The 26,602-nt window shown below is 41.3% G+C and overlaps 1 protein-coding gene across 11 annotated transcripts in view; it reads right to left on the reverse strand.

The window, feature by feature from the left end:
- Positions 1–2,176: 2,176 nt before the first annotated feature.
- ABLIM1 (actin binding LIM protein 1) overlaps positions 2,177–26,602 on the reverse strand; it is a 191,912-nt gene continuing 167,486 nt past the window's right edge. For 4 of the 11 annotated variants that reach the window (XR_014586650.1, XR_014586652.1, XR_014586655.1 and 1 more), the window contains 10 exons: positions 24,706–24,810; positions 22,589–22,636; positions 20,124–20,270; positions 17,814–17,905; positions 17,595–17,682; positions 16,103–16,164; positions 15,743–15,803; positions 13,621–13,695; positions 10,572–10,652; positions 2,177–9,235 (listed from right to left, as the gene is read on the reverse strand). Coding sequence is in view for 4 of the 11 variants with exons in the window: in XM_083843699.1 (XP_083699825.1) it covers positions 9,122–9,235; positions 10,572–10,652; positions 13,621–13,695; positions 14,946–14,953; positions 15,743–15,803; positions 16,103–16,164; positions 17,595–17,682; positions 17,814–17,905; positions 20,124–20,270; positions 22,589–22,636; positions 24,706–24,810 (881 nt within the window). In the remaining 7 variants the exon portion in view is untranslated. Of the gene's footprint in view, positions 9,236–10,571; positions 10,653–13,620; positions 14,954–15,742; positions 15,804–16,102; positions 16,165–17,594; positions 17,683–17,813; positions 17,906–20,123; positions 20,271–22,588; positions 22,637–24,705; positions 24,811–26,602 lie in introns of those variants that run through there. The other 7 variants (XM_083843700.1, XM_083843702.1, XM_083843699.1 and 4 more) reach the window with 6 other exon arrangements.

The raw sequence follows: 26,602 nt of genomic DNA on the forward strand, positions 1-26,602 counted from the left end.
AATAGAAAAATGGCAGGCCAGATTGAAGTTTCATTTCCCAGCCTCAGACTCAGCAGCGGACAGCACAAAAGCTAGAGAATAAAAAAGCAAGGGGAAAAAATGCTCTTGTTCATTCAGAGTGAGAGAGATTTTTGGTGGGGAGCGAGCTTCTTGGGACAGCAGAGCAAGCCACACTTGGGAACTGGGTTTCTCTTTTTGCAGGAGGAAGTGGTCTTGGACTATATACTTGACAGCAAATTAGCACTGACATTTGACTTGTTTTGATCTGAGCTATTTACAGTGGCTTTATCTGTGTATTTTTGACATGCTGTGAAGATTCCCATTGCCAGATGCCTCGCGATGGCTGTAGGATGCAGCGCATTCCTCAGCCATTACTCAGGGGTCATAAACCTCACATTATTTGTGGGGAGGAGGGAACAGGGAAAAACGGTCTAACAATTAAAAATGAAAAAACGAAAAGAAAAAGAGAAACCTGGGACTTAGATTTCACTGGGCTTGTACATTTAACTGGAAAGAAATTAAAAAATGCAATTAGGGTGGCTGCCACTGTCACTCTGTGGAGCCGGTGACTGGACCAGAGCCTTGCGTACTTGCTCTGTGCACAGGAGACGTTCATGGAGATGAAATTCCCAACCACTATGGACTGAGGCAGACTGAAACACAGCAACTGCTCCCTCACCCTGCTGGGTCCAAGGCCCCCCTGGGAGCTGCTGCTCAGGACCTCCAGACCATGCTGGCTGGAGGCATTCTAGGGCTAGCACCAGACGGTAACTCTTGCTCTGTTGCTACAAGGAGGGAGCTGAGACCTGGGAAGTGGACTTTTCATAACTAAATGAGACATTCAAAAGGAGGACTTTCTTTCTTTTCTAGGTGCCTGGGGCTGCAGGGTGGCAAGCAGGGAATGGGGTCCTGCCCTGCCGAGCAGTGAGGGAAACATCTCCTGGTTGTCAGGTGTGGGAGAGAAGACGGGGAACGTATTACCTGCAGGGCACAGATCCTGATGCTGCAGGGGCTTTCTGTAGGCTCAAGGATGCCGTGCAGGATGAAATTCTTCACTCAGAGGGTGGTGAGGCCTGGCACAGGCTGCCCAGAGAAGCTGCGGATGCCCCATCCCTGGAAGCGTTCAAGACTAGGCTGATGGGGTTTTGAGCAACCTTGTCTGGTGGGAGGTGCCGCTGCCCATGGCAGGGGTTGGAGTTAGATGATCTTTAAGGCCCCTTCCAACCCAAGCCATTCTGTGATTCTGTGACACGTGCTGTACCATTTCTGCCCTTGAACAGAGAGCTGCGGCTCAGATGATCAATGGCCTGAAGCACAATTCTTTCACACCCCCTCTGAACTTCTTTTAGGATTGATCTCCAGTGGTTTCACTTCAAAGAGTAACACCACAACATACCCCCCCTCCCCTTTAACGTTAAGCCCCAAAGCCAGTCTTAATGAGGCTCCAGTGCAACTGCAGGAGGCTCGAATTAATTCAGTGATGTTCAGGAGGCCATCTATTTACAGCGCAGTGCACGCATAGCACCCTTTCCAGGGGCTACCTACACGCCAAGTCTCTGGACATTTCTCTCTTCTTAGGCAATGATGGGAATCGCTACAGGTCCTTCTGAGATGCGGTGTGTTCTGCCCTGCTGCTGCTGTGGTCTGCTGCAGACCTGGGCGTTCAGCACACACATGCAGCCCTGTCTCCTGGAATGGCATCTTCCCCATCTTCTGCACCCAGACCAAGGCTGGGGAGAGTTAAACTCCAGGTAGTTGGGCAAACACTCAACTTAAAATACTAAGACGCAGAAATACCCTGTCAGGGATGAAAATTTTAGCTGAACTCACAAGGACAGAGAAAGGAAATTATTTAGATCATGAAGGCAATGCAGCAGGATGACCTATCTGACCTTGCTGATATCTTGGGTCCTTTTAAACCACAAACTAACCGCACAAAATTAAGACTCCTATGCGGTTTGTATAAGTAGATAATTTACTGACAGGAAACTTCTTGTCATTTCTCAAGTCTTGTGAGAATTTTACTGAAGCCACGCCATTTTTTCATCTGTCTTGGTCTGGTCAATGATGTCTCGCCTCTCTCTGCACATCTTGTTCTGTAAGAAGACTTTGATACAACTCTGCAAGGTGAAAAAAAGCAACGAAACAAATAAATGAGGCTACATGAATCCAGCAATTAAGAATAAAGCTCCAAACTTTATTCATTGACTTGAGTATAACAGTGATGCAGATTACAGTGGCACAGGAGTGCAGTATGTGCTGTTTGCAGTATGACAGTGGAAACACTAATTGTACAGAACAGCAACCCAGCTCAACTTTTCATTATGCATACAAGCAGACTTACTGTACAGACAAGACATTGATTCACTTTTACAGAGAGACTTAAGAGCTGTCTCACAGATGAATGGGAAACACAGGGACACCTCCCCGAAACGCTGGTTTGTAATGTGTGGAGGGAGGAGAAAAGAAAAATAAAACAATAAAAATCCTATTGCCAAAATCTACCGACTTAAAGGAAAATATACCTTTGAAAAACTAGTTTCAGTTTCCAAAGCTTAAAAAAATGTCCCCAGCTGTAAGGCCCCCTCGCAGGAAGAGCTGTCAGCAACGACCAGGTGGCACTGCTGGGACAAGACGGATCCAGCAGGGACACACACAGCTGGCTGCTGCGGGCGTGCACAGCAGTCAGACACTTTCCTGGTCCTGCCAGATGAGAAAGAACCCGCTCCCAAGCATGTGGATGGCAGTGAGAGGCCCCACTGGTGTCAGTGGTTTTGCATCTGGGGGTAGTGTTTTCTGCAGGGTGTCCAGTGGGACCTGTCAGCGCCCAAGGGAGCCAGACTCAGCCTGGTAAGGCACCGCTGGGATTCGCACAGCTGCTTCTGCAAGCCTTTAACACCTCATCTCCTAATGCCTAGGAGCAAGGTCCCGTGGCCTCAGCTTTGCAAGTCCTAGGAGCAACACCCGTATTAACTATAGTGATTTCTGGCCAAGCAGATAACTGCTTGCCTTCAGTCATCTCTTTTTACCTCAAAAGAAAGACCACAGCACACGTGGAAGTATTACCTCTTCATACGGACAAGCATTTTTTAGGAAGTCATTAGCAGAAATCTATTTCCCTGTTAAAAGCTCTTTGGGCAACAGATAATTTATTTTGCATACAGGCAAACAACATTAATGGCCAATTACATTCCCACTTCCTGCACTGATGCTCACATTAAAATTAATAACACTCACTCCCTCCATGCCAAATGCCAGCATCACACAGCTCCTGCCAGCACAATTGTCTGACTAAAAATTCAGTATCTTTTTTTTTAGTGATGGATTTTTTTGTCCTGCACTTTATTAAGCACTAAATAGGTGTGTGGGAGAAAACAGACAGCAACACTCACCAGCCAGAGCAGTCCTGCAACCCGCAGCGATGAGGGTGTTCCTACACTAGAAGATAAAGTTCTGCCATCACAGTGGTCAGTCACTCTCTCCAGCTCTTAATTACAGAGCAATGGGGTAAAAACATACCACATATTGTCGGGATCACTTCCTCCATATGTCTACCCTGAAGAATATGGACTCCAGAAGATGTGTGGGCAGGGCCACAATGTTTCGCAAAGGCCTGGGCCGTGCCCTGAATGTGAAAGGGGGCTGCGGGATCAAGCCCCAAGTGTCTTTGCTATGGAAAATGGATTGGCATTTCACAACAGATCAGTTGATTTTATTGCTTCCTGTACATGCTTTGTTCATCATCATTATCATCGACTTTTTTAGCACCACAGGTAATTTCCAGGATGCTGATGTCCTCCTCTACAGATAAATTCAGAAGAAAACAATGAAATGTGGAGTGGGAGAAAGGCTGATTTCCATTTAGTCTGTATCTACAAGGCTATGGCCCAAACGGGCCAGGATCTCCTAACTGCTGCTAAGTCAGGAACAGCCAAGGTAAGTCACTCCACGCTGAGTTTGGAGGATGTTCTTATATTCTTACTGTTCTGGGGATCCACTTTTTCCATCACTTGTTGTAATAGCTTCAGAACATTAACTTCGGCATAGACGCTCATAATCTACAGGTGCTCCAAACTTGATTTCCCCAAAGTCTGAAAGAAGTAGCACAAGCTGGCATGCATTTTCTTCTAAATTTGCTAAATATCACGCTGGCAAACCCTGGAGAAAGCAAGCCTATGCCAGCTGTCCTCCTTCCCAGAACTTAACACTTCTCCATCCGTTGACATTACCTGACATAGCAGAAACACCCCAGGAGCAGCAATGACTTACAGAAAGGGACTTCACTTCAAAATGAGTCTAACTTCAGAGTAACACTTTCACAGAAGAGACCCCTAGTGACCTTCCCCGAAAAGCAGGGTGTCTGAACTGTGTGGCTGAGAAAGGATTTCCACATTGTGACAGGGGAAGAGCAGTGAGCACTGCAGTGCTGGCCCCACAGAGACTTGGGACCATTCAGTTTGGTAAGACCAGACGACCCCGTCTTGACAGAAGTAACAGCATTACTGGAGCCACCGAGCTACCTCATCCCACATGCAGCTGTAAGAAACTTACTGTTTTTCTAGTCTAACCTTTCACAGCACACTGCAGCTATGTGCACAAACCATACTGAATGAAAGGCTACCAATCAAACTGAAAAAAAAAAGAGTATGTTTCTGAGACTCACGCCACTAAAACCTGTGTTAAATGACACCAGCATGAAATGGTAACAAACAATAATAATAAAAAAAGCATGAAATTCTGAGAGCAAGCTTCACAAGAACTTACTCTTCCAGCTGTACAGAAAGTTTGTCAAGTTTGGGATAGGACACTGGCAGAGTTGAGATGCTACACTCAGCTTCCAAACTGAGGCCACAATAGATCAATCACTTCACTGAGAAAGAGTGGACAGTTTAGTAATTTCCAAATCTATTTTTCAAGTTGGCTTCATTTTACTACCTTCAGGGAAGATGAAAAACATATTTATTTCAACACACTTATTTCCACTTCTGACTGTCAGCAGGCTGGAGCTTACGCCAAGTGAAGGCGAGGGCATCCAGGTTACGGGCAGCTGTTCCCACTGTACTGCAGAACAGCTCTCTTGTTCTCAATGGAAATTATCAGACCAGGATCTGGAGAAACCACAAAACCCAGCAGGTCAAATCTCTGGATTCCCCATTAATATGAAGACTGCTGCACAAGGTCTTTCTCTTCCATCTAAGCACTGCCAGGAATGGGCACTGCAAATGTTCACATAAGCCTGAAAACGCCTTTTAAATGATACCACATGTGGCCAGCCTGGCACTTCCACAAAGTGGGACGGTTACCTTGTGTTTTGCACACTTGCTGGATCTCAGAAGCAGGTACCCAGGAGCCCTGCAGATACGAGCACATATGCAAGTGACATCCTTCATAACTACTGCTCTTTTCAACACAATGTAGCGTTTGGAAATTCCAGGCTAACTACTCACAGAGCATCTCAACTCCGTAAGGGAAGCGTGTGCTACGTGTGCATGTGTTTTTGACAACCTGCACGTGTCTATGATCCCGTTCTGCACACCTGTATGGTTTTGCAATTCCACCCCACGTGCCTGTTTTGACAGGTCTTTGTTCTTACTTCATTCTTAAAGCAGAAAGGGGAAAAATGAGACAAAAGCAATCAGGTTTCAGTCCTCTTGGCAGTGACGTTGTTGACAGCACTGAGTTTGATGGGACTTCATCAGAAGCTCAAATGCTTTGCACGAGGCAGAAGAACTTGAGCATGTACTTAAGGAATATTCTTAGACATGCTTAAGTATTTACTGAATAATTTAGAGTCTTATTACAAAGCTTTGACTCTCTGTTACATTACAATATTCAAATTTATCGGCCACAAGGGACTATTGAGAGGGGAATTACAAAGAACTGCCCAACAGCACAGAGCTGCCCAACAAACAATACGCTACTGGATCGATACTAGGAAAATGATTCACTGCTTACACAGAAAACTCTCCCTGGAGCTGCCTTTCCATTTTTATGAGGTGGGAAGACCAGATGAAAGAAAATATTGCAGTGACAATTGCTAACAGCCCACTGCAGAAACCACCCACCCATCCCATGGCCGGCTGCAGCCTGCTCTTTGGGGCCAAGGGATCTTGGGGTGGTTCTGCTTCTGGATGGGTGGGATATTAAGAGGAATTAATCCTTCATGTCCTCAATCAGAAATAAAGCAGTAGTAAGTTCAGTGTAGAGAGCTGTGAACTTACTGACTATGCTCCACACCGGCACCAGCCCAAAAATCCAGTTAAAGATTAATTGCGTCTGCTGCATCTGAGCTGGCTTCTCCTCATTCCTTCCCAAGCTGCAATTGCAGCTTTAAATTCTCCGTTGATGAGGCAGACACAAATTGTCTTGTCATTTCTCAAAGGCTGAGGAACTGTCTTTGCTTGGTTGTTTTTTTTTGAGAGGAGGGAGAAGAGAGAATAGAAGACAAGACAACCCGGCTTAACCATCTCTGAACTGACCGGGTAGTATATTTACATACCTTGTGAGCAGTTCAATAGTAATTTAAAGATGGGAACAGAAAAATGCAGACTGACAGCTCACATCCCTGAGAGCAGACTTCACACCAAAAAGGTTTATTGTCAAGGTGACTTGGGCTAAGAGACCTGTAATGCCTACTGCGTTTGAGCAGCAGCATCATGGCATCACCAATGTGGGCTGACAAAATTTGGAGAATTTAATACTTTAAATGATTAAAACCCAAATGTTCATCTCGGAGTTAAGCCACACCTTCGCAGGTAACATACGCTGAATTTCTGAGACTAGTGTTCACGAAACGTGTGAATGTGAGACACTGCTGTCCTTTCATTGCCTGGCTGCGGTTTCAGCTGCCACTCAGAAATGCATCTCAACCTGCCAGTGCCCCTGGCATTCCCACTTGCTTCCCAGCATTCTTCTAAAGCCATTTCAGATGCTTGTTCTGAAAAATGAAGTAAAACATGTTGAACTGAGCCTTGCTGCAATCTCAGTGAGGTCCAGAGAGCTACCTCGCAGCTAACCTCGTGTCACGGTGTTCTCTGAGGGCTTGGGTTCAGCAGGGACTGTGAGGCAGCTCTGCACAGGAGCACGTTCTCCAGCTTGTCCCTTGGGCTCACCCTTCCCTTAGCCCTAGAGCATAGAGCAGGTGCTGACCCTTTGCATCTGCCTCTCAAACACTGAATCTTCAGCTCGGGTTGGATCAAAGGAACCACGGTGATCTGCTGTAACAGGACTTCCTAAACCAGCACAGAAGAGGCAGGGTTTGGGCTGTCCCACGCGTTTCATGGTGAAATGCCACACGGTGAGACACAGAACTCAGCACAGTGATATCGAATCTCACAGCTACGTGGGACTGTTTCCCCTTCCTGACTTCCAGACTTTTAACACCAATGTCTCGTAACAGAAAATACAAAGGTTCTGATGTCTCCAGTGCCAAAAGTTTCTGCATTAAAAATGAAACCTTGATATTCTTTGACAGACACAGAACCTGAACGTCCCTCTCCGATACCAGGAGACGGGCTCATTAGTGCAGTATGCATTGGCAGTTAAGCACCGAGGAAGAAAAAAAGCTGACCTTGCAGCCACAATGCATGTATTCAATTACTTTGGTGCTTGTGTCCATCTCTTTAAGGACCTGCCCAGAAGCAGTTAAGGTATATATAGGCAGTTTTGTTTTTTTTTTTTTCAAGCTGCAGCATAGTGGAAGAAGACTGAAAGCAAGAGGAGTTCAATGCAGCTCAGAAACCATCTTGCATGATTTCTCTGTCTCCACAAACCAAGTCAGGCACAAAGGGAAATAAATATAACCAAGGCTGGAGCTCTGAAGCTTCAAGAGGAAAAAAAGAAAAAAAAAAGAAAAAAAAAAGAGCCTGTGCCCTCTTTTCCAAGCACAAGTGAAAAACTACATTAACTAAAAAGAAAGTGCTTGGCCCCATGCACTGTGCCATATTGACAACAGCAACTGCAATTTAATCAAAAAGCCTCTATTGGCAGAGCATGGTACCACCTTGGTGGTACCTTTTAGTTCATAAACATTCCTCCCCCAAGAGGGATGAAACTGTGTGTTGGCTTGCAGAGAACCGTCTTCCCTGCTGATGTAAAATCCTACAGCTCCACAGCAATCTGAGGAGCTGTACTAGTAATGACCAGCAGGGAGTCTGTCCCGAAATCTCTGGGTGTGAACCAGGGCACACTTAAAAAAGCATTTTCTCACTCTATCACTCCCACCCCCATCCACTCATCTCCTGGACTAAATTACAAGAAAACTGACTCTTCTCCATCATTCCCATTACTTAAGTGATCTTAAATTATTTGACTGGTTAAGCTCCAGCCTTATTAATTCAAGCAGAAAGTGTGGAAGAGGGAAGACTGGCAACAGACACAGCAATTCACTTTCTATATATCCTAGCAAATATATACAGGTACATGGAGTCCGCTTTCCAAGAATTCAACTGGGATGCACTGCAAACGAGCAGAGCGCCCACCTTTGCAGACTGTGTCACACAAAGATGCCATTTCAAAAGACTGCCAACTAAGAAACAGTTGTGTGAAAGACAACGTGACCATATGGGTGTGTTACAAAGGGCTTCTCCTTCACTACAGAGTATCTATCTATCTTTCTCTCCATATATATACACATATATACACATACATACACACAGATGGATAGATATAAATACATGTGCGCACACACGCAAACACACTTACATATATATATATTTATATATATATATATATATATTTCTTTTCCAGTTCTTGGAGTGGTTACAACTGCTTTAGTCTACAAGGCATCCTAAGGGCACTTCCTGGCTCTAGCAATAAAGTCCATCATGTTATGGAGAGAAGTAAAGGGAGTATCACTGAGGGAGAAGAACAGTTTCCTATCTTGTATGATATCATGTAAAAGGTCGACACCTCTGAAAATCATCTTTGTTGTTTCTGAGCTCAGATATTTCCTTCCCTATGTTCCAGGAGGGCAAGTGTTCGTCTTGTTCAACTGCTGTGTGCAGAGGTGCCTCTATGCAATTTTCCTTTTTTTGGTGGGTAGGTAGTTGCTGCCAAATAGTTTGGACTGTATGATACAATATCCTATGTACCATTTTTAAGTTGGTTTCTTTAAAGGGAGTTAAAAGAGTTTTGCTTTTTTCTTCATGTCGTTGCGTCTCCAGAGAGGTAACTTGTCAAACTCCTGTATCGTCATGCCAAATATTTCTTGAAAAACTTCAGGTGCTAAGTGACGCTTTAAAAAAAAAAAAAAAAAAAAAAAAGGAGAGAACAGGCAATGGTCAGTCAGTCAAAGCCAAAGAGATGCAATAGGAGACAGGAGTGCCTTAAGGATTTCATGTCACTCTAAGAGCCACTGCAGCATCTAGTGATTGAAGTTTGATGAACTAACAATCCCTTGGCAATATCCAAGTCCTTATGAACCTGCATTCTCAACGCACCAATAAAATTTTGCCATTTATTACCTCTGAGAAGTCTAAAAAGGAGATCAGGGCAACTATTTCAGTTGCTGAATAAGCAAGACAGAAAAACATTTTATCTGCAGTCATCCACCAAGTAGCGACAGATCTTAGAACAGAAAAAAGCTCTTGCATGCCCTTGTTGTGGGCTTTAGGTAGTCATCCCCACCCACACACTGAAGTTTAAACAGACACTGGGTTTCGGGAGAGCTTTGCAGAAGGGCTGCAGGTTGGACACGCTTTACTGCAAGTTTCGAAAAGCAAGAAGTCAGCCTAACTGTCCACCACATTTCTCTGCAGCAAATGAAACACACTTTGGTGTTGTCCTGTGCATTAGTTACGTCTCTTGTTCCACTGCTCTAGAGTGCACTGGACAGGGAAAGTCCCTCCCTGCAGTGCTAATGTAACGCCACCTTGCATTTTGATTAGCGATCCCATTATCTACTTGTCTAAAAATGTACATAAACAGGCACATACCTGAATTTTTGTGGCCGCTTTCACTCACCTCCACGAGATTAATTAACTACAAGTTACTTAAACATCGTTAGGCAAGGAATTCCACTGAACTACTTAAGTCTTACTAACCCACAAATTGGTTGACCACTTCTATTTGTTAGTAGAGATTTAAATCCTCGCATTTTTGCATATCGGCCAGTCTAACTCACAGGACTTACTGATGAATCGAAGCAAGTCAGACTTTGGATCCCCAAGGACGGCTGGTACTGACTCTTAGCTAGAAAGTGATCCAAGCCTGCACAAAGCATTGCTCCATTCCAGCATGGGTTCTATGACTACAAAATGCTTAACCAATGTTGGCCTTTTTACCAATTTGCAAGTATGAAAATAATTGCTTTAAAAAATAAGGTGGTTGTGAACAGCTCTGTCCAGGAACAAGGAGACACAGGCATTGCTGGTCAGAGATGCGGGACTCCTTGCCTGGCACCATTTGCAGAGAAGCTGTTGCTTCCTCCCTGTCTGACTCCTTCTTCCCTGCTTAGTGCTGAGAAATCTTTCCAGTCTAACAAGGACCCACACATCAATGTTAGAGCTTTCAAGTGTGCAACAACAACCAACTTGAGCAGGAAAGCGCGTTTAGGAACTTGCTTCTCTTACCTCCAGCCTGGTTCTGTCTACATCTTTTAGTATTTTATTTCGCCCTCTGTTGGTCACCATGAGCATTTCATATGGAAAAATCTGTTAACAATGTATAAAAATGGGAAAAAGAGATGTATTTACATTCGAAAACAGAAAGAACACAATGTGTCTTATTTTCATAACCACACAAACATTTGTTTTCTTTTTCAACGGAAATTGCAGCATTTCATTTTTAAAGATGCATGAAAGGCCAGTCTGGATAGAGCAAGAACTTAATACCAAACTGCCTCATACTTCAGAGGCAATCTGTCCTTGTCCACACCAACAATTTTTATGGTGCATCAGTTGGCTTTGGTAACACAGAGTCCTCTCTAGTCAATATACTTTCTCATCTAGCAATGTATAATTTTTAGAGTTTATTAAGGTAAGTATATTTGGCACTCCTTGGTCTGGCTGATGGTTGCCAAAGTGTGGACAGCTCTAAGGAAACAGACAGAGGACTTTTAAAAGATGAACCACATGAGAGAGCATCTGAAAAAGCAGCAACTCTGAATAAGCAAGACATTCATTAGTGGGGGCCACTGCAATCAACAAAATTCATCACGATTTTCTTTGCCTATTTGGATAGTTAGAGAAATGAACAACTGCCCTCTGTGCTTGCTGGCTGTGCCACACATGCATGGATTAAAGGAGATGCTTTTGTAGACATACTTATCTTACACACCTTCATCTCCTTCAGAAGAGTGTGTCCAGCACATCTCCCGTTACATTTCTCCTGATTTCCCTTTGCATTGCAAAGAATATCCAGAACTCACACAAATCAGTTGCTGCCCAGTAATTCCTGAATGCATAAATTATTCATTTTTTCTTTTACATGTATAGGTTCTTTATTTGAAGTAAAAATATTTACTCTCAGTGGGTCCCAAATCAGTCTGACCCAACAGAAACTACATTTCTTAGAAAGGATTTCAGAAAACCCTGTGCCTTAAAATCAGTTTCTGGAATCATCTCATTTCAGTCTTTCATGTACACTTCCACATACATTTAGAATGACATTGGAGAGCTCATGTTCTGCCTGACGGAGCCTCCCTATAGCCCTTCTCATTGCATATTGCTGTAATGTAGGATAACAGCATTCCCAATGAGGTCCTCATCCAATCCCCATTGAAACCAGTGAATTTCTTCCACAGACTTCAGTAGGAATTGGCTTTTACTGTTATTTTTACTGCTGGTCTTGTTCTACTGATTCAGATACTTGCTCCCTGAGTGAAACCACCAAAACTCTCTTAGGAGAAGCAGCTGTGCTATCATCAAACACCACTAATTCAATTATTTTAACAGAAGAAATTCAACCAAATCAGCTTTTGTGCAGTACTAAGCAATTAAGTTCATTCCGTTGTAAACAATTATCCCAATGAACTTTGCAGAAATATAATAAATAAGATTCAGGCATTGATGAACACACCACTGAGTTTATTGTAAGTAATAATAATTTAAGTAATGTGTGCTTACATACCAATTGTAAGATATGATTCTTAGGAGATTCTGACATTGTCACAAATGTACAATGAGACTATACTTTGAATTACATTGCTTACGTTTGATACTGGAAATGATTACCAGATACAGCATGAAAGGAAACTAAAACTTAACTCTTTATAATGTTTAAACAAACAGAGTTTAAGTCAAGGTCTAAGGTCATAAGTACATTTTATATTTAGGAATTCACAACAAGGTATGTTTCAATCCAGGGTGTCAGGATGCACAAATTCTGTCCTTTCCAATGAATCACTTGATAAGATTTGGTCTTTCTAAAGTTTACTGATTTTTACTTCCCAGGAGTTTCATGTTGACTTTGAGTCGGCTTTTTTTCACCCGATCAAGCTTCAATTAGTGTTGGATCATTGACATGAACAGAATTGCTGTCAATTAGCTCCAGGTCTGGCATAACCTTTTCAAACGTCAACAGAAAGTGACCTGTTATCTCACGAAAATTCCCACAAATTTTATCGCTAGTAATATGACAGAATTTGTTACCCAAAACAACTTTCCAAATAACTGGGTGCATCAAGAGAAGTGGTGGCTGTAAGAATTGCTATTGCACTGAAAGAGAAATTATTTGGAATAAAAAGCAGTATCTCAGAAGTCAGGGATGTCCCCAGGGTCTTATTTATATAATATATAAAAACACTCGTTAATGTACATTGCACTAGAGTCTCAGCTTATAAAGCTAAAGTTATTGCCTTGTACAATTTGTCTAGAGGTCACTTGGAAGCACAAGTAGTAATCTGGTTTGCAAAAAGAGTTCCTCACTTAACTGCATAAATGCTAATCCTTGTAACTGGCAAAATCATGATTTTTTCAGAAGGTTCACCAGCAACAGAGGCAGTTTCAAGACTTAAAACACAGGCCTGGTTGAAGCCTCTCCATTGTTTATGTTCATTTTTGATTCAGACATCTCTAAACATAGCAGCAAAGCACTTTAATTTATAACTAAACTCACATTCAGCTGATATTGCCTCTTTTTCCCAGCAAATCTCCTAATATTTTTTTATATAGGGAATTCAACGCTATTTAAGGTGTCAGGCTAATGGTGCTGACAGCTGAAGATAGATCCCAAAAGATACATAGATATCTAGCTTCCAATTCAAAACTGAGATCCATGTCTTTTATTGAATCAAGGCAGCCTCAACCACGCGTTGTGAGCCACAGTATTGTGTCACTTTTCAAACTTAACAGATCTGCGACTTTGCAGTCAAGTTTGGTCTACTATTTCGGCTACTGAAAGCTTGACAGAGAACTAGCTTTTGAGCACTTTCAGTATCTTCATTTTGTCTCTGGAGAAGCCTCCTTTACCCAGAAAGGGCACTTTGGCTGCCCTCAGCCTGAGTACTAACACCTAAAACAGGCAAAGTCCAGAACAAAGGGAAAGGTTTAGCACATAAGGAGAAGGGACTGAGGTGAGGCAAAGAAAAACAAGGGGACTAAGACATTTCCCGTATTTTATCTGCATTTCACAGTCAAATCTTCATTGCCTTGAAGAAAAGTGAATAACATCTGCACTTGCCTTTGGCTCCAACATGTTAGGCATAGATACTCCTCTGTCCATTCTCATTCCAGGGACATGACCATCCGGAAGGGACTGCATCAGATACAGGGATACATCAGACACGTAGGTTACACACACAGAGGGTAAAGGCACTCAAGCAGCGGTGAAAACAAAGGTGAATTTGCACTGAGACTTCCTTCGCACCTTAATGCTGACTCTTACCATACAGGACATTGCTCTTTTCTCACTCTTCTGAGGCATCCTTCCACCCCCTCTGCCACCACATTTTCTGTCACTAAGGCTGGCGATAGCTGCCCACTGAGACTAAATACACCACAGCCCGGGTGGACCTGGGGTCTCTGAAAGAGTGGTAAGTCTTTCCCAGCCCCAATGATCAGTTAAGGTTCTTTGGAACAAATACACAGGAGCATTAATTTAGATCCCACCCAACAGCATACATAAGCACTCTTACGCTTCTGGACTGTCCTTTCTGTCATTTACTGTATCAGCCAAGGTATTTTTTTGTCTCTACAATGGAAAATTTTGACTATGAACACAAGTGGGGATAGGGTTCTGGTAAAAGGGTGCTATTTTGACACAGGTACTGTTCCTAATAAAATTATATTTTGAGCATAATACACATAGAACTCCCTTCTCTTCCCATAATCTTGTTTTCTTTCCAATCATCATGGTTTTGATACAGTAGTAAAAAAATATATCCAAACAATTAAATCCCTTCTTAAATTGTCGCTTCATATTGTGATTGTGCTGAGGAGCCAGCCAGACAAACTATTCTGGAAAAAATCCTGCAGATAGGATTTGGGGTAAAAGGGCTGGTTCTTGCAAGTACATATCTTACTAGCTCATCTGTGACAGCAGCACTGTAGAAAGCTATTGATCAGCCATCTTGTCTGGAGAGCAAATTTCAGGGCAAAAATAAGGATTTCAAGGCTCCTGGTATGGAAGAAAATTGCCTCCAGAGGAGAATTTCTACCTGTCTCTGGGGCTGGTATTAGAGAGGCTGGAAATAAATTTGCCCTTAGCCATCCAAAGAGAGCTACAGCAGATAACTTGTATTTCAACAGACAATGGGTTTAACAGAACAAGTCACAGAACTGGTCTGAGCCTTCTTAACCCAGTTCTGGGGAGGTACAAGGAGGAACCTGAGGTTGTGCCTGTTTTTTATTGATAAGAGTCTACATTGGTGATTATGCTTAAACATGCAGGTAAATCAAAGCTAATGTCTTAAGAACCCCTTTCCTGTAGCAGAAATTCAGACTTCAACAAGAAAGTAGATGCTTTTAATTCCGTTGTCAGTTGATTGATGAAAATCCATACTCTACCTGGAAATCTGAAAAGCAAAAGAGAAATTTCATCGGCTGTAGAGTGTGGAAGAGGAGGAATCAGTCACAATTTACCAGATAATCCTAGTGTCTTGTGATCTGCCTGATCTTTTCAAAATCCCACCTGATTCAGCAAACCTCCCTACTTTTAGTCTTAATTTGTGAAGAGTAAAACACTCCAGACACCGCAGAGTGCTTCATTTCAAGTGGGATCCTCAGTCAGTAAAATCAAGTCACTTTGGAAATATTGAGACACACAGAACCATAATCAGGTTCTCACCCCCAAGCTCAAACTGTTTCAAAACATTAAGTCTCATAAAGTTCCATAACTTTCATAAATATTAATTGAAAATCTATTAGGCAAGGACTGATATCACATCTATCTTAAAGTCACAATGAAAATTACGAGCAGCAACTGGGATTAGAAGCTATTATCCTTCTTACTTCACTGCGGCACACTCTGTGCAGTGGATGGCAATTTTCAGAAGAGAACATGGTAGCAAAACTCAGTACAAATTCCAATTACAGATTACCTGCTTTCCATGTATACCAGTGCTAAAGCAGTCACTTGGCATAAACAGGGGTCAGATCTACGTAGCAGATTTAGCAAAATAAACCCAAACCTTTTAACTCAAATTCTGCAAGTACACATTAACTGTCAAGTTTACCGGAGAAATGTACTCAGCAAATATAATGCTACCACATCCACAACCTTAAAATAAAATAGCAGAAATGATCAAAGATCATAATACATTCCCTGTAAGGAAGAGGCGTGTAAAAAGGCCCCTCAGTCTTACCTCTAACACCACCACTCACATCCCCATAACTGTTGTACTGACCAAAATCTGTAGACACCGGCTGTAACAGGAAAAGAGGGACATGCACATAAATTCACAGTTTGTGACCTCACCAGTGTGGTGCTATATGGGGAGTAACAAATTGTTTAAAGCTTATCTTTCCTCAACCTTTATAAGCTTTCTTGCATTACTTTCTTGCATTTTTAACACTGAAGTTTGCGGGGAGGGAAATTAGGTTTTAATTCAGATGTTCTTATAGGAAAGCTTGATCAAACTGAAAATCCACTACATTTAATAAGGAAATAAATACCATAGATGATTAAAGCCACCTTTTGCTTCTCAGAATCACCATCTCCTTACCCTGTGAAGTCCATTTTTTCCATAGCCAGGAAGAGAAGAGGTTTTGGAGGCTGAAGCATGGGCTGTCGAAGGAGGAAGAAAAAAAAACATTTTACTGGGAAAATTCCACGAAAACTCAAAACCAAGGACATCTGAGAAATCAACTAGCAGAAAAAAACCAGAAACACTGAATGTACACATAACCAACTGAGATATACTGACTTTAAGAGAGTAACATCTCAGCACCAGACTCATCACAAACTTCCATACGTTCTGCAAGTTAGACGTAGCATTATCATGTCATGGTGCCAGGCTCAAAATCAAAGTGGTCTCCACTGAGCTGAAATTAATGCTCAAGGATTAGACAAGAGAGTAAAACAAATTTTTAGACCTTAGATAGATGAAATATTGTCATGTATCTTTAATAGTTTCTTTAGTTAATGCAGCCCTTTCAGACAAGATTCTTCATATAAAAATGATTTTGATTTTTTAAAATATTTTTGTCACAGAAGGACAGGGGCATGGAACTTGAAGCATTCTTGTTGCCAGCAATAAGCAGCTTTCGGAGAGGTACCATCGACTCCACAAAAGGCAAATGTTGACTGCATTGATTATCACTGTGAAGAGAGATGAACTCATCTCCAATAAAGTAGTTCTCCAACCTGTGCTATCATTAATAAAAAAATCATAAGCTCTGAAGTGACCAGGTAGACTCTGGACCTGTAAACATTACAAGTATTGAGGGAGAGCCACAGACTCTCTCTCCTAAACCATAAATAGAGGCAATGCACTTATACAATAGGGAACATGAAGAAATCTTAGTTTGCTTGGCAGCAGTCATTTTGTCCCATCTTGGCTTGAAGTCTAGCTGCTGTGCTACAACAACCTGTGGATGAAGGGTGAAATAAAACCCCAAAAGCTAATCTCTGGAGCTCTGAGGTAGCCACTAATGTATATCAAAGTGTGCAAAAAGGCCAAAAGCTGATTTTTTTTTTTTCTCTGCAACACAATACACCCAATCAAAAGATCAGCCACTACTGAAATACCACCCGTGTCTAGAATATGCAGCTCCACTAGTAAATGTTGCTGACCTTCTGTCCCTGAGAGGAGAAACTAAAGGGTGATTGCAACCACCAATTTAAGCAAAATGTGTTATTGTAATTTAATAATCCAGTTACCAGTATGTGTGTGAGGTAACAGTTACTGAAGCTCGTTCTTTATCTATTTTAGGAAATTTCTCTCCCCAAAATGGCCTCAGAATTCTCAGCCTCGCATTTCTTCTAGTTTAAAAAAAAATGATCAAAAGAACATAACACAACAACAACAACAACACAAACAATCCCGCAAATACCCAACTATGACTCCTGCCCTCACCCGCCACTCTTTTCATGGGAGAATACCACATATCAGGCAGTCTCCCAGTGGTCTCTCTTCTGGGAAACCACTGAATATGTGCCTTTGTGGTGTTCATTATTCACTATTCATTGGTAGCTTCAATGCCTACATGAATTACCTGGAGAATCATAACGACTGGCAGAAAGGGATGACCTCTCCTTTTCCATCTCTTCTTTCAGTATCAATTGTCCAAGACCAGAGTTAAGCTAAAAATGGCAATTAAAAAAATACATGAATAAAATAAAGCTAGTTGAGGTATCAAAAATTGCTTACAGAAAGAAAAGGAGCAGTTTTTGTATGGTGTTCAGAAACAGTATGAAGACAAGGTTATAGTAACCTTCATGAGCTGCTCCTCCTGCAGTTGCCGGCGTCTCTGTAGCTCCTCGTCGTCTTCCTCTCTTCCACTTGACCTGCGTCTCATGTCAGCTCCTGCTTCCATAAAACCACAGTACAGAGAGCTTCGTGTATCCATTCTACCGCAGCTTGAAATTTCAGTGCTAGTTCAATGTATTCATCAGTTTGATTTACTGAATAAACAAAGCAATGTTTTCCTGCAGACTCAAGTTATTCAAAATTTGCCCTTAACAAAACTCACTCAGATAGCCTGCCCTATGGCTAACAGCTTCTTACAAAATTAACAAGAAGTTAAACTGCACATGGGCTCCCAGCCAAGCAACGGTCCTGAATAAAAAACTGAAGAATTAAAGTAATAGGGAAAAGGAGCTCAGATTGCTAGTTCTGGAAACATGGGGTTTAGTGTACCTGCAAGTGTACCAGCGGCTAAAAAAACAATGTCTGATTTGCATTTATAATTATCTAGACTCAGAAAAGTGAATTTCACATAACATTTCAAGTGGAAAATTAAACTTCATAAATCTCCTGAATAGACTCTCATATTTGGAATGAGTATCCCATAATTTCTAGTATAAAATAAATTAATTAATCCTTTGGATAAAGCTAAAATGAATTTAGATTTACTAAACCACTTCTACACAGGTTTTCTGCATTTTAGTTTCTTGATTTTTATTGGTTAATCTTTATCGTCTTGAATATTCATAAGAAATGGTCTAATTTCCAGTTTGGACGCTAGGACACTTCAATGAATACACAGAGTATGACACTGCTGCATGCATTTAGCCAATTGTATTTTATTCTGCACAGGCTATTTCCTCATACAGCTATTCACCAATACAAACTCAGTGTTTTATTTGAATGAAGACTCAATTTTGCTACTAAAGTCTCTGAAGGTTTACATGAATGAAATGTTTTGTACAGCACTATTAAATTGATGCTAACATGGAGACAAAAAGTTATCAAGAAATTATATCTTTGTATTCAAATTATTTATTATTTTGTTTGGTGTCTCAGGCTTTTGCAAGACTTCAGTACAATAGCTGCATGACTTATTTCTTGACTGCTGAGCTCAGTCTAGCTCTGTAACTAAAATACCACACTCAGAAAATCAGGTAACAAGCCTAAAAAACTAGGGCTTGCGAGTTTGTTTTTCAGTGCTTAATGTCTTTTTATTTCTGAATAAAATACATCCATGAGCACATTTTTATCTGTATAAACAATCATGTTAATTTCTCAGATGTAACAAACAACGTACAAAGCAGTTTTACTGGGAAAAAAATATTAAAGTTATCATCCACAGCTAGGAGAGTGAACTGAGAGCCAAAATTTCCAACAAAGCCTCCCCCTCTGACACACAGCTTAATAATGGTGTAGTTATGACAAGCACCATCAGAAGAGGTTCAATGTAGATGTTAGCACTGTGACTGTGCTAACTGTGACTGTAATGTTGTAAAGTTACAATCCTACATAAAGGACATTTTCAAGCAATTGCCACTGCATATGCAGCCCCTTTGACTGGTCATCGAGCTCTCCCACGTTATGACACCTCTCACGTTATGACATCTCTCACAGCACTTCCACGAAAATCCCATTGTGAGAATAACCATACTCTCCTTTTCAGAAAGGAGGTTATGAAATAGGCAAGACCTTCACTGTTTCTGATTTGACTTCATAAATCAGCCAGGCTAGATAACTTTTGTACTGTGTTACATGAGGGTCAACAAAATCAAAAGAAAAAATACATTAAAAAAAAGTTTAAAAATGATCATGTGCATGATTTAAATAAAAGTAAATAAGGTGCCTGCAATGCGACAACAAAGAAGAAAAATACACAGTCTATAGAAACAGTAAATCTGGAAAAAATAGGACTGTTTTAGTCTATTAATTGCTTCACTGCAGTACTTGCATGAAAACAGTCATGTGGTTGGAAGCGATGACACTGTGTGTGGAATATTCGCCATTAGCTTAGGACTAAAAGCTTAAATAGACAATAACTGAAAGAAGTCAGGCTTGTGTGATACATGATACTGTTATTACGTTACTATATGGGAATTCACATCAGTTGTCTACAGTTAGTATCCGTGTGATCAATTAAAATGTCCTTTTGCAAGACCTCCTCTACTCACTCCTATTCAACAGTTACAAATACCCAGACATCCGGAGGTCTCACCAGAACAACTGCGCTTTGTGGAGAACACCTGGAGTGGAAACAACCCTCCCTACCTGTTTTTACACCTACTTTGCTTATCAGTACCTTTTAGTCTACATCACTTACAACATTTCTTTGGCATACCTATGGCTGCAAGGGAGGGAGGACCTGGCCAGTGGTCCGTCTCAATCTTTGGTATCTCGTTGGGTGCTGGTGCGTGAGCTGCTGGGAACTTGGAGGACTTGATGATATCCTCGGAGGACTTGCTCTGTGCTGCCAAAGCAGCTGCATCTAGATGGCAATCAGGGAACTTAGCTATGTAGTAATCTTTATCAATATAAAGGTCTTCCATATTTCGGCAAAATTTTATACTTTACAAGAAGGCCATTTTCAAAACTAAACATTTTCATGTTTTGCCTTTCTAATTGTAATTTGAAGCAACGTAATGATTTCCTCTTGCCAACAGATTCAAATCAAACCTTCTCATCCCACATCCCTACCCCCAAAATAACCCCAAGTCAGCTTGGGATTTTAATAGGGTTGCAGAGCGTTAGAATGATAGGCAAGAGTGAGAAAATTTAAGCCAACAGTATTTGCCAATATCTCCTAAAGACAGCTGATTAATAATGAAGATGAAACCAGATTTATGCACTGGTTTGTCTTCCCTCTAGGGTAAGAAAACAAATAGTTCAGAAAGACAACATAAATTTTAACTGTACTGATGCTAATTATTTCCTATGTTTCCGTGACAAACTGCAAAACAAACGTTAAAAAAATCTGAAACAAATATGTTTATTTAACCACTCTATCTCTTCTCCTGCATGTACTTGCTTATTAGCATGCAGTAGCAGTAAAAAAGAGATGCAAATTTATTTATTAACTACTAAACTCCATTTAGATCAACTTGGCAGGGAAAGGCACTTGCAATGAAATGAACCTCACCATTAACATACCTTAGCAGTGGCACATGCATTTAAGATTCCAGCCTAAGCCAAAGTCTCTTAAAAGCATGTGAGGATGTGCATTATGGATTTCACTTCTTGACATTAAATGTGTATATATATATATGTATGCATATACATATACACACACTTTATATATATACATATATATAAATTCAATAGAATTTAGTTTGCATTTAAAACAACCTTAACTACCTCTTATCCACGAACTGTTAGTCCAAATCACCCTTCTCTTATATGAAGCTATTATATCAGAAGGAAAGATTCTGGATTTTTTTTTCCCCTTTTTCTTTTTAAAGGGAAAGATATCTGTTATAGAAATGAAGCACTTTGTTACTAATCCAACACACTCAGAGTAGTTCAGGAAAATCAGTATTAGGTATCATTGGGAATTCTGAGAATTTTATGATTGGAAAACTAAGCATAATTACAGGTATGGAGAAATCTGGTCAGAGTTTACAAAAGCATGACTTCAAACAGTACTTACGTATTAGATTTGGTGATGTCAGTGGTTAAACATTCACATGTTAATGGGAGATGAGGAGATACATTAAAACCATAAAAATAAACAAAAGTAATGTTAAGACTTCTAAAATGATCACATGGTTTGAAAACTTAAAAAAGAAAGAGGAAAGAAACCTGATGTAAAACTTCAGCTGTGCTATTTGCAGTGCTCATTCCTGCCTACAGAATGGATTTCCTGGGCTTTCTTAATCATCTCAGCTCAACAGCTCTCAGCCAACTGTTCATCTGAACCCTGTAGTACTGCTAATTTGCTACTTAACTCAAATAAGTTTCATTGGTTAAGGGGTCTGCAAAGGGTTGCAGAGTCTTTAAAGAGTAGAGTCATCTGTCTTTCATCACATCACATAGAAATGCCCTATTTAAAGTTTTCTGTTCACAGCAAAAGGGAATAGAGAACACATTCAAGGTCCCTTGCTCTGGAGTATTACAGAAGACCAAGGCAGTTGGCTTCTGCCATCATTGTTATTTCAGACTTGCTAAAAAAACATCTACTCTGAAAAGATAAGAGTACTAACGCTGTTGTCCAACTCAGAATCCAAACACTGGAACAGCAAATACACTGTACTACCAGAGCAGTTTCCTAGGGCTTGAGAATCAAATGAGCCCTGTCAATGATAAGTCACCTATATTGTTTTCAGTATTTAAAGATTCCTGTTTGAAGCCACAGTACATTTGGAGTTCCAGTCTGATAGTAACATCCCCATCACTGCTGTTGAAATAAATTGTACTTTGTCTGTTTAAAATAAACATAATCCATGAAGTTCCTGTCAGAAAACAGACTGTTGTTAATCCATTTTTCCACCATCAAAACCCGTATTCTGAAAATATAAACTTAAAGAAGTAAAATACAGAAAGGCATCACAACACTATAAAGACAGCAAAATCCCAGTTAATGGCAATTTTGCCATTAATATCAATGTGGCCAAGATTTAAGCCGTATGATCCAAATGAAACAACATGCGTTAAAACATAATCACTCAGCAGGACATGCAATAAAAGCTGTTTCAAGCTTGGACTACTGATTTTTGATGCTTGCAGCATAAACGCTGAATACTTCTCACTATTCTGCATGCATTTCAATTGACAATCCAGCTCTGAAACAAAAAGAGAAAGATCATTTACCATGTTGTTTGTAGATTGGAGGTTTTCTGTAAATGTTGACACCTTGATCTGTGAAATTGAGAAAGAGAAAAATGTTAATATGAGAACTACTTCAGTTATAGTTGAAGTTAACCCCAACACTAAAACAGCAGACAGACCAAATCAAGGATGTAGCACAAGAAAAAGCCAGTATTACACAGAATCAGATTATCTGAAGAAAAGAAAACATAAGAACAAGTGACAAGTCAAAGACATGTGGTATGAAGTCCTTTGGAGCTGATTCTGTAACATGTGGATGCATCCAAATCATGAACAATTCACTTCAAATATCCAGGAGATTATCAGTGTCACAGACATTAGGAAATGCAAACAAGCAAGAGATTTCCATGGTGAAGATACAAGCTATTTGGGGGAAACTACCCCAAATAACTTCTTGTGGAAAATTGTGCTTCAGCCATAACAGCTCAATTTTCTCTCCAGCTGACTGGTTGGACTGAGAAGAGGATAATGCAGCGAGCCTACAATTCACTTTAAAACCCAGAGAACAAAATAGCTGCCTCACACACTGTTTTGAACAGTCAACAGCTAGACTTCACTGAGTCAGTGCTAAGGCATATATTGCTAATCCTCAAACCACAAGGATAGACTTTAATATATATATATATATTTATTTAAGGACCACCACATTGCATATTGCAATGTAAATCAGGAAAAAGTCACTTCCCGGAACCCTAATGGAGTAAATCTACAGCATGTCTAAAAGATAAGATATTTTTACAAACAGTGATCCAAGACAGAAGCTACATTGTTCTAAAGTACCCACCCACCTCAAACCAACACTTCATGTATTACAAATACAAGATCCCATTAAAGTGCTACAAATACACAGATCCCATTAAAGTGCTACAGGAGACAACCTCTGGCATTAAGGAAAACCAAGCAGAAATCTATGAAAATTAAGGTAAAACTTACTCTACGGAACCCTACCTCCTTGACTAAATAGGCCAATTCCTTGCACACAGACACTGAGGTATTTCATTCGTGTTCGTGATCTGTTAGGGCTACTTGAACAGCAAATGAGTATAGCTATTAAAGGGCAGTCACGCAGTACTTTTGTGCACGCCTGACCCAAAAAGCCATAAGGGGGCTGCAAACACGGCTCCTGGGGGGCTGCCGTGTGCCAGCTGAGCAGGACAGCTCTCCCACCGCACTGGGGTGTTTACTCGGCTGGGTAAGTCATGCAAGGGCACTTTAACTTGCACAAGTAAAAGCAGCCAGGTTAGCTTAGGCGGTTAAAACAGCCCTCCTGGGCCAAGCCAGGTCATACTGCCTGAAAGGGAAGCTCACATCAGTGGTTTATCTGCCTGGTCTGAGGACGGGAGGCAGAGCAGTAACCTCTGCAGTGAAAAGGGACACTAGACTGAAGGGGACCTGAAGAATAACTGGATATAAGGCTTTCAGCTAGCACTGATACAGTCAGATAATGTGTCCACAACCCTAGGGACATACACCCTCATCCCACCAAAAAGCAAGACAAGTGATCTCAGAGGCTGCAGCTCACTTCTAAATAGATATTGCCCTTTATAGAGAGGGCATCCTGATGCACACATGTCCTTGCAAATCTGCAGGGCTCTGTGAGGACACCATGCCACTGCACAAAACAAGTGAAATATCCTCAATTGGTTAAAATAAAAAAAAATAAAAAATAAAATAAAAGGGAACAATAAACTGTTTGGTTCAAGACTGAAATAAGTCCCAACCATGACTATAGACGCAATGGCTCACTGGTCACTGGGAATCACAACCAACTTCCCCAAAGTCAGCAGAATTATGCTGGTGCAACTGAGAGAAAAATCAAGCCCTGCATAGCTTATATCCAGCTCACGGGCCATTAGTAGACCTCATACATGGTATTCTAACAGTGAAACACCTGACCAACAGCACAGAGAAAAATCGCCAGAAACCCCCCTTTTCTGAAGGCACTACTCCTCCCAGCAAGCCCAGGAGCAGGCAGTCCCAAACCCTGCGTGTGCACCCCATGGCAAACAGCGTGAAACAATGGAGACAAGACAGGAGTTACAAAGGCTACATTCTACACTGTGACAGGACACCGAGACACATACAGTGCCAGCTCCTACCTGGAACATGGAAATGTTTAGGGGCCTGAGCGTAAGTTGGAGTGAGAGGGCGGCTGTCTGGCCGATAGGGGACAGGGGAGTTCCGACCGCTGGACGGCTCATTGCCTCCAATGAAAGAATGGAGAAAACAAAATAAGAAGAGGGAGAGCAACAAACAAAATAAAATAAAATAAATTTAAAAAGCAAGCCCAATCAAACCCAAACAAAATTGGTGGAATCAAAACCTCCAGGGAGAAAAGAAGTTTGAACCAAAAATATAAACACAAACAATAACCAGGTCTGGTAGCCCTGGTGACTTTTTTTTTTCCTCATTTTCCTGCAGAGACAAAGATTTGTGTTCAGGCTGGAGTTGAGGTTTTAGCAGCTCACACTCATTCTGACGGCATGCAGGCAGGAGCTGTGTGCTGGCAGCTGGTGATTAGATGGGCAATGTGGAAAAGAAGAATGGAAGGTTACTTGGCAATGGTTTAATACGGCAATTGACATTTGGAGTTAAAAGTCGCAGGCACAGAGCATAGTAGTTGATACGCAAACCCCAAATGAAACCAACTCCCAAGCAGGTAAAAGCAGATGCTGGCAGTTACTACAGTTCCCTAAACCAGAAGCACAGAGAAGCTAGAGATGGAAAATAGCTGTTAGGTCACTTGGCCAACATTGAAATGCATACCTGTTCCTTACACACTCTTTCATTGGTTTATTCCTCCGATAGGAAGTTTTTGATATGGCAAAATAATTTGTAAAGCAATGCAGCCCATCAGGTGGCTGCACCTTAATCAATGGTGCCACCCCATTGTCTCTGTCAATGACGTATCTGGCTCCAGTGACAATACTTCATGACTGCTTATTTAGCAAATCTGAATCTACTGTCTTAAAACTTAAGTTCCATTTGTATGGTTATTCTTACTAGGACTATTTCTTTGCTTCCTAACAACCCATCAGCCCTGAAAGCTCCCCAGTCAATGTGAGGGCTGCTGCAGAAACATAGTTTGATCCCCAAGCACCAAGACAGATTTCCCAACACACAGCTGTGTGTTTTCCATGAAAGAACATTGCTGCCTTTTACTTTGTGCCTTTCTTCACAGTAACACAAACTCATACAAGCAAAAACTGTCCACCTGAGTGCTCAGTTTATATGGGTGTGGGTGACCCCTAAGGTAAAAGGTAGGGGAGCATCAAACCCCTTCATTTTTTCAGGTATGCACCAGGGATTAAAAAACCTAGCAAAGCTGATTAATAAAGCAAGAAAAAAGAAACTAAACAAAACACCACCACCAAAATAAAATAGTAGACAAGTACAGGAAAGCTATGAAACACCAAAAAAAAAACGCAGGCCTTCTTTCAGCTGCAGGTTTCCTATGCTCCATTAGACTACCCAAAACCTCAGGCTCAGCACACTTCTTATTTATACATTGGGGTGGGGAGTTCCCTTTCGCATCATTTCTCTTTTATCTGAGTGGTCATTTACCATCCTAAAGGGCACCAGAAATGGAAAAAATACTCTTAACACAGTTAGAGTTACGTCTCTGTGAGACACAGCCGTGTCTCACCTAGACCCAAATAGCTCACATCCATAACGTATGCTGGCTAATCTCCTAGCTGGTACACAGATAACTTGTTTAGAGAAAACTGGCGATGTTGTATCATGCACACAGCAGAAGGCACGCAATTAGCATGATATCCTCCTGCACATGTTGCTTTGCAGATGTCTCTGCTGCCTGGTATTTCCCGGGGTTTCTGTGTGGTCTGTCTCTTCCTAATGACTCCTACTAGTACTGATAATTGACTCTCCTTTACAGTTTCTAGGATGGTAGTCTCATTAACTCCAACCCCTGCAGGAGGGAATGGTACATCTATTTAGACTCTCATTAGATCATCCCTGGTGAGCCCACTTTCATAA

Source organism: Anser anser (genome assembly GCF_964211835.1).
Source record: "Anser anser genome assembly, chromosome: 7".
NCBI lineage: Eukaryota > Metazoa > Chordata > Aves > Anseriformes > Anatidae > Anser > Anser anser.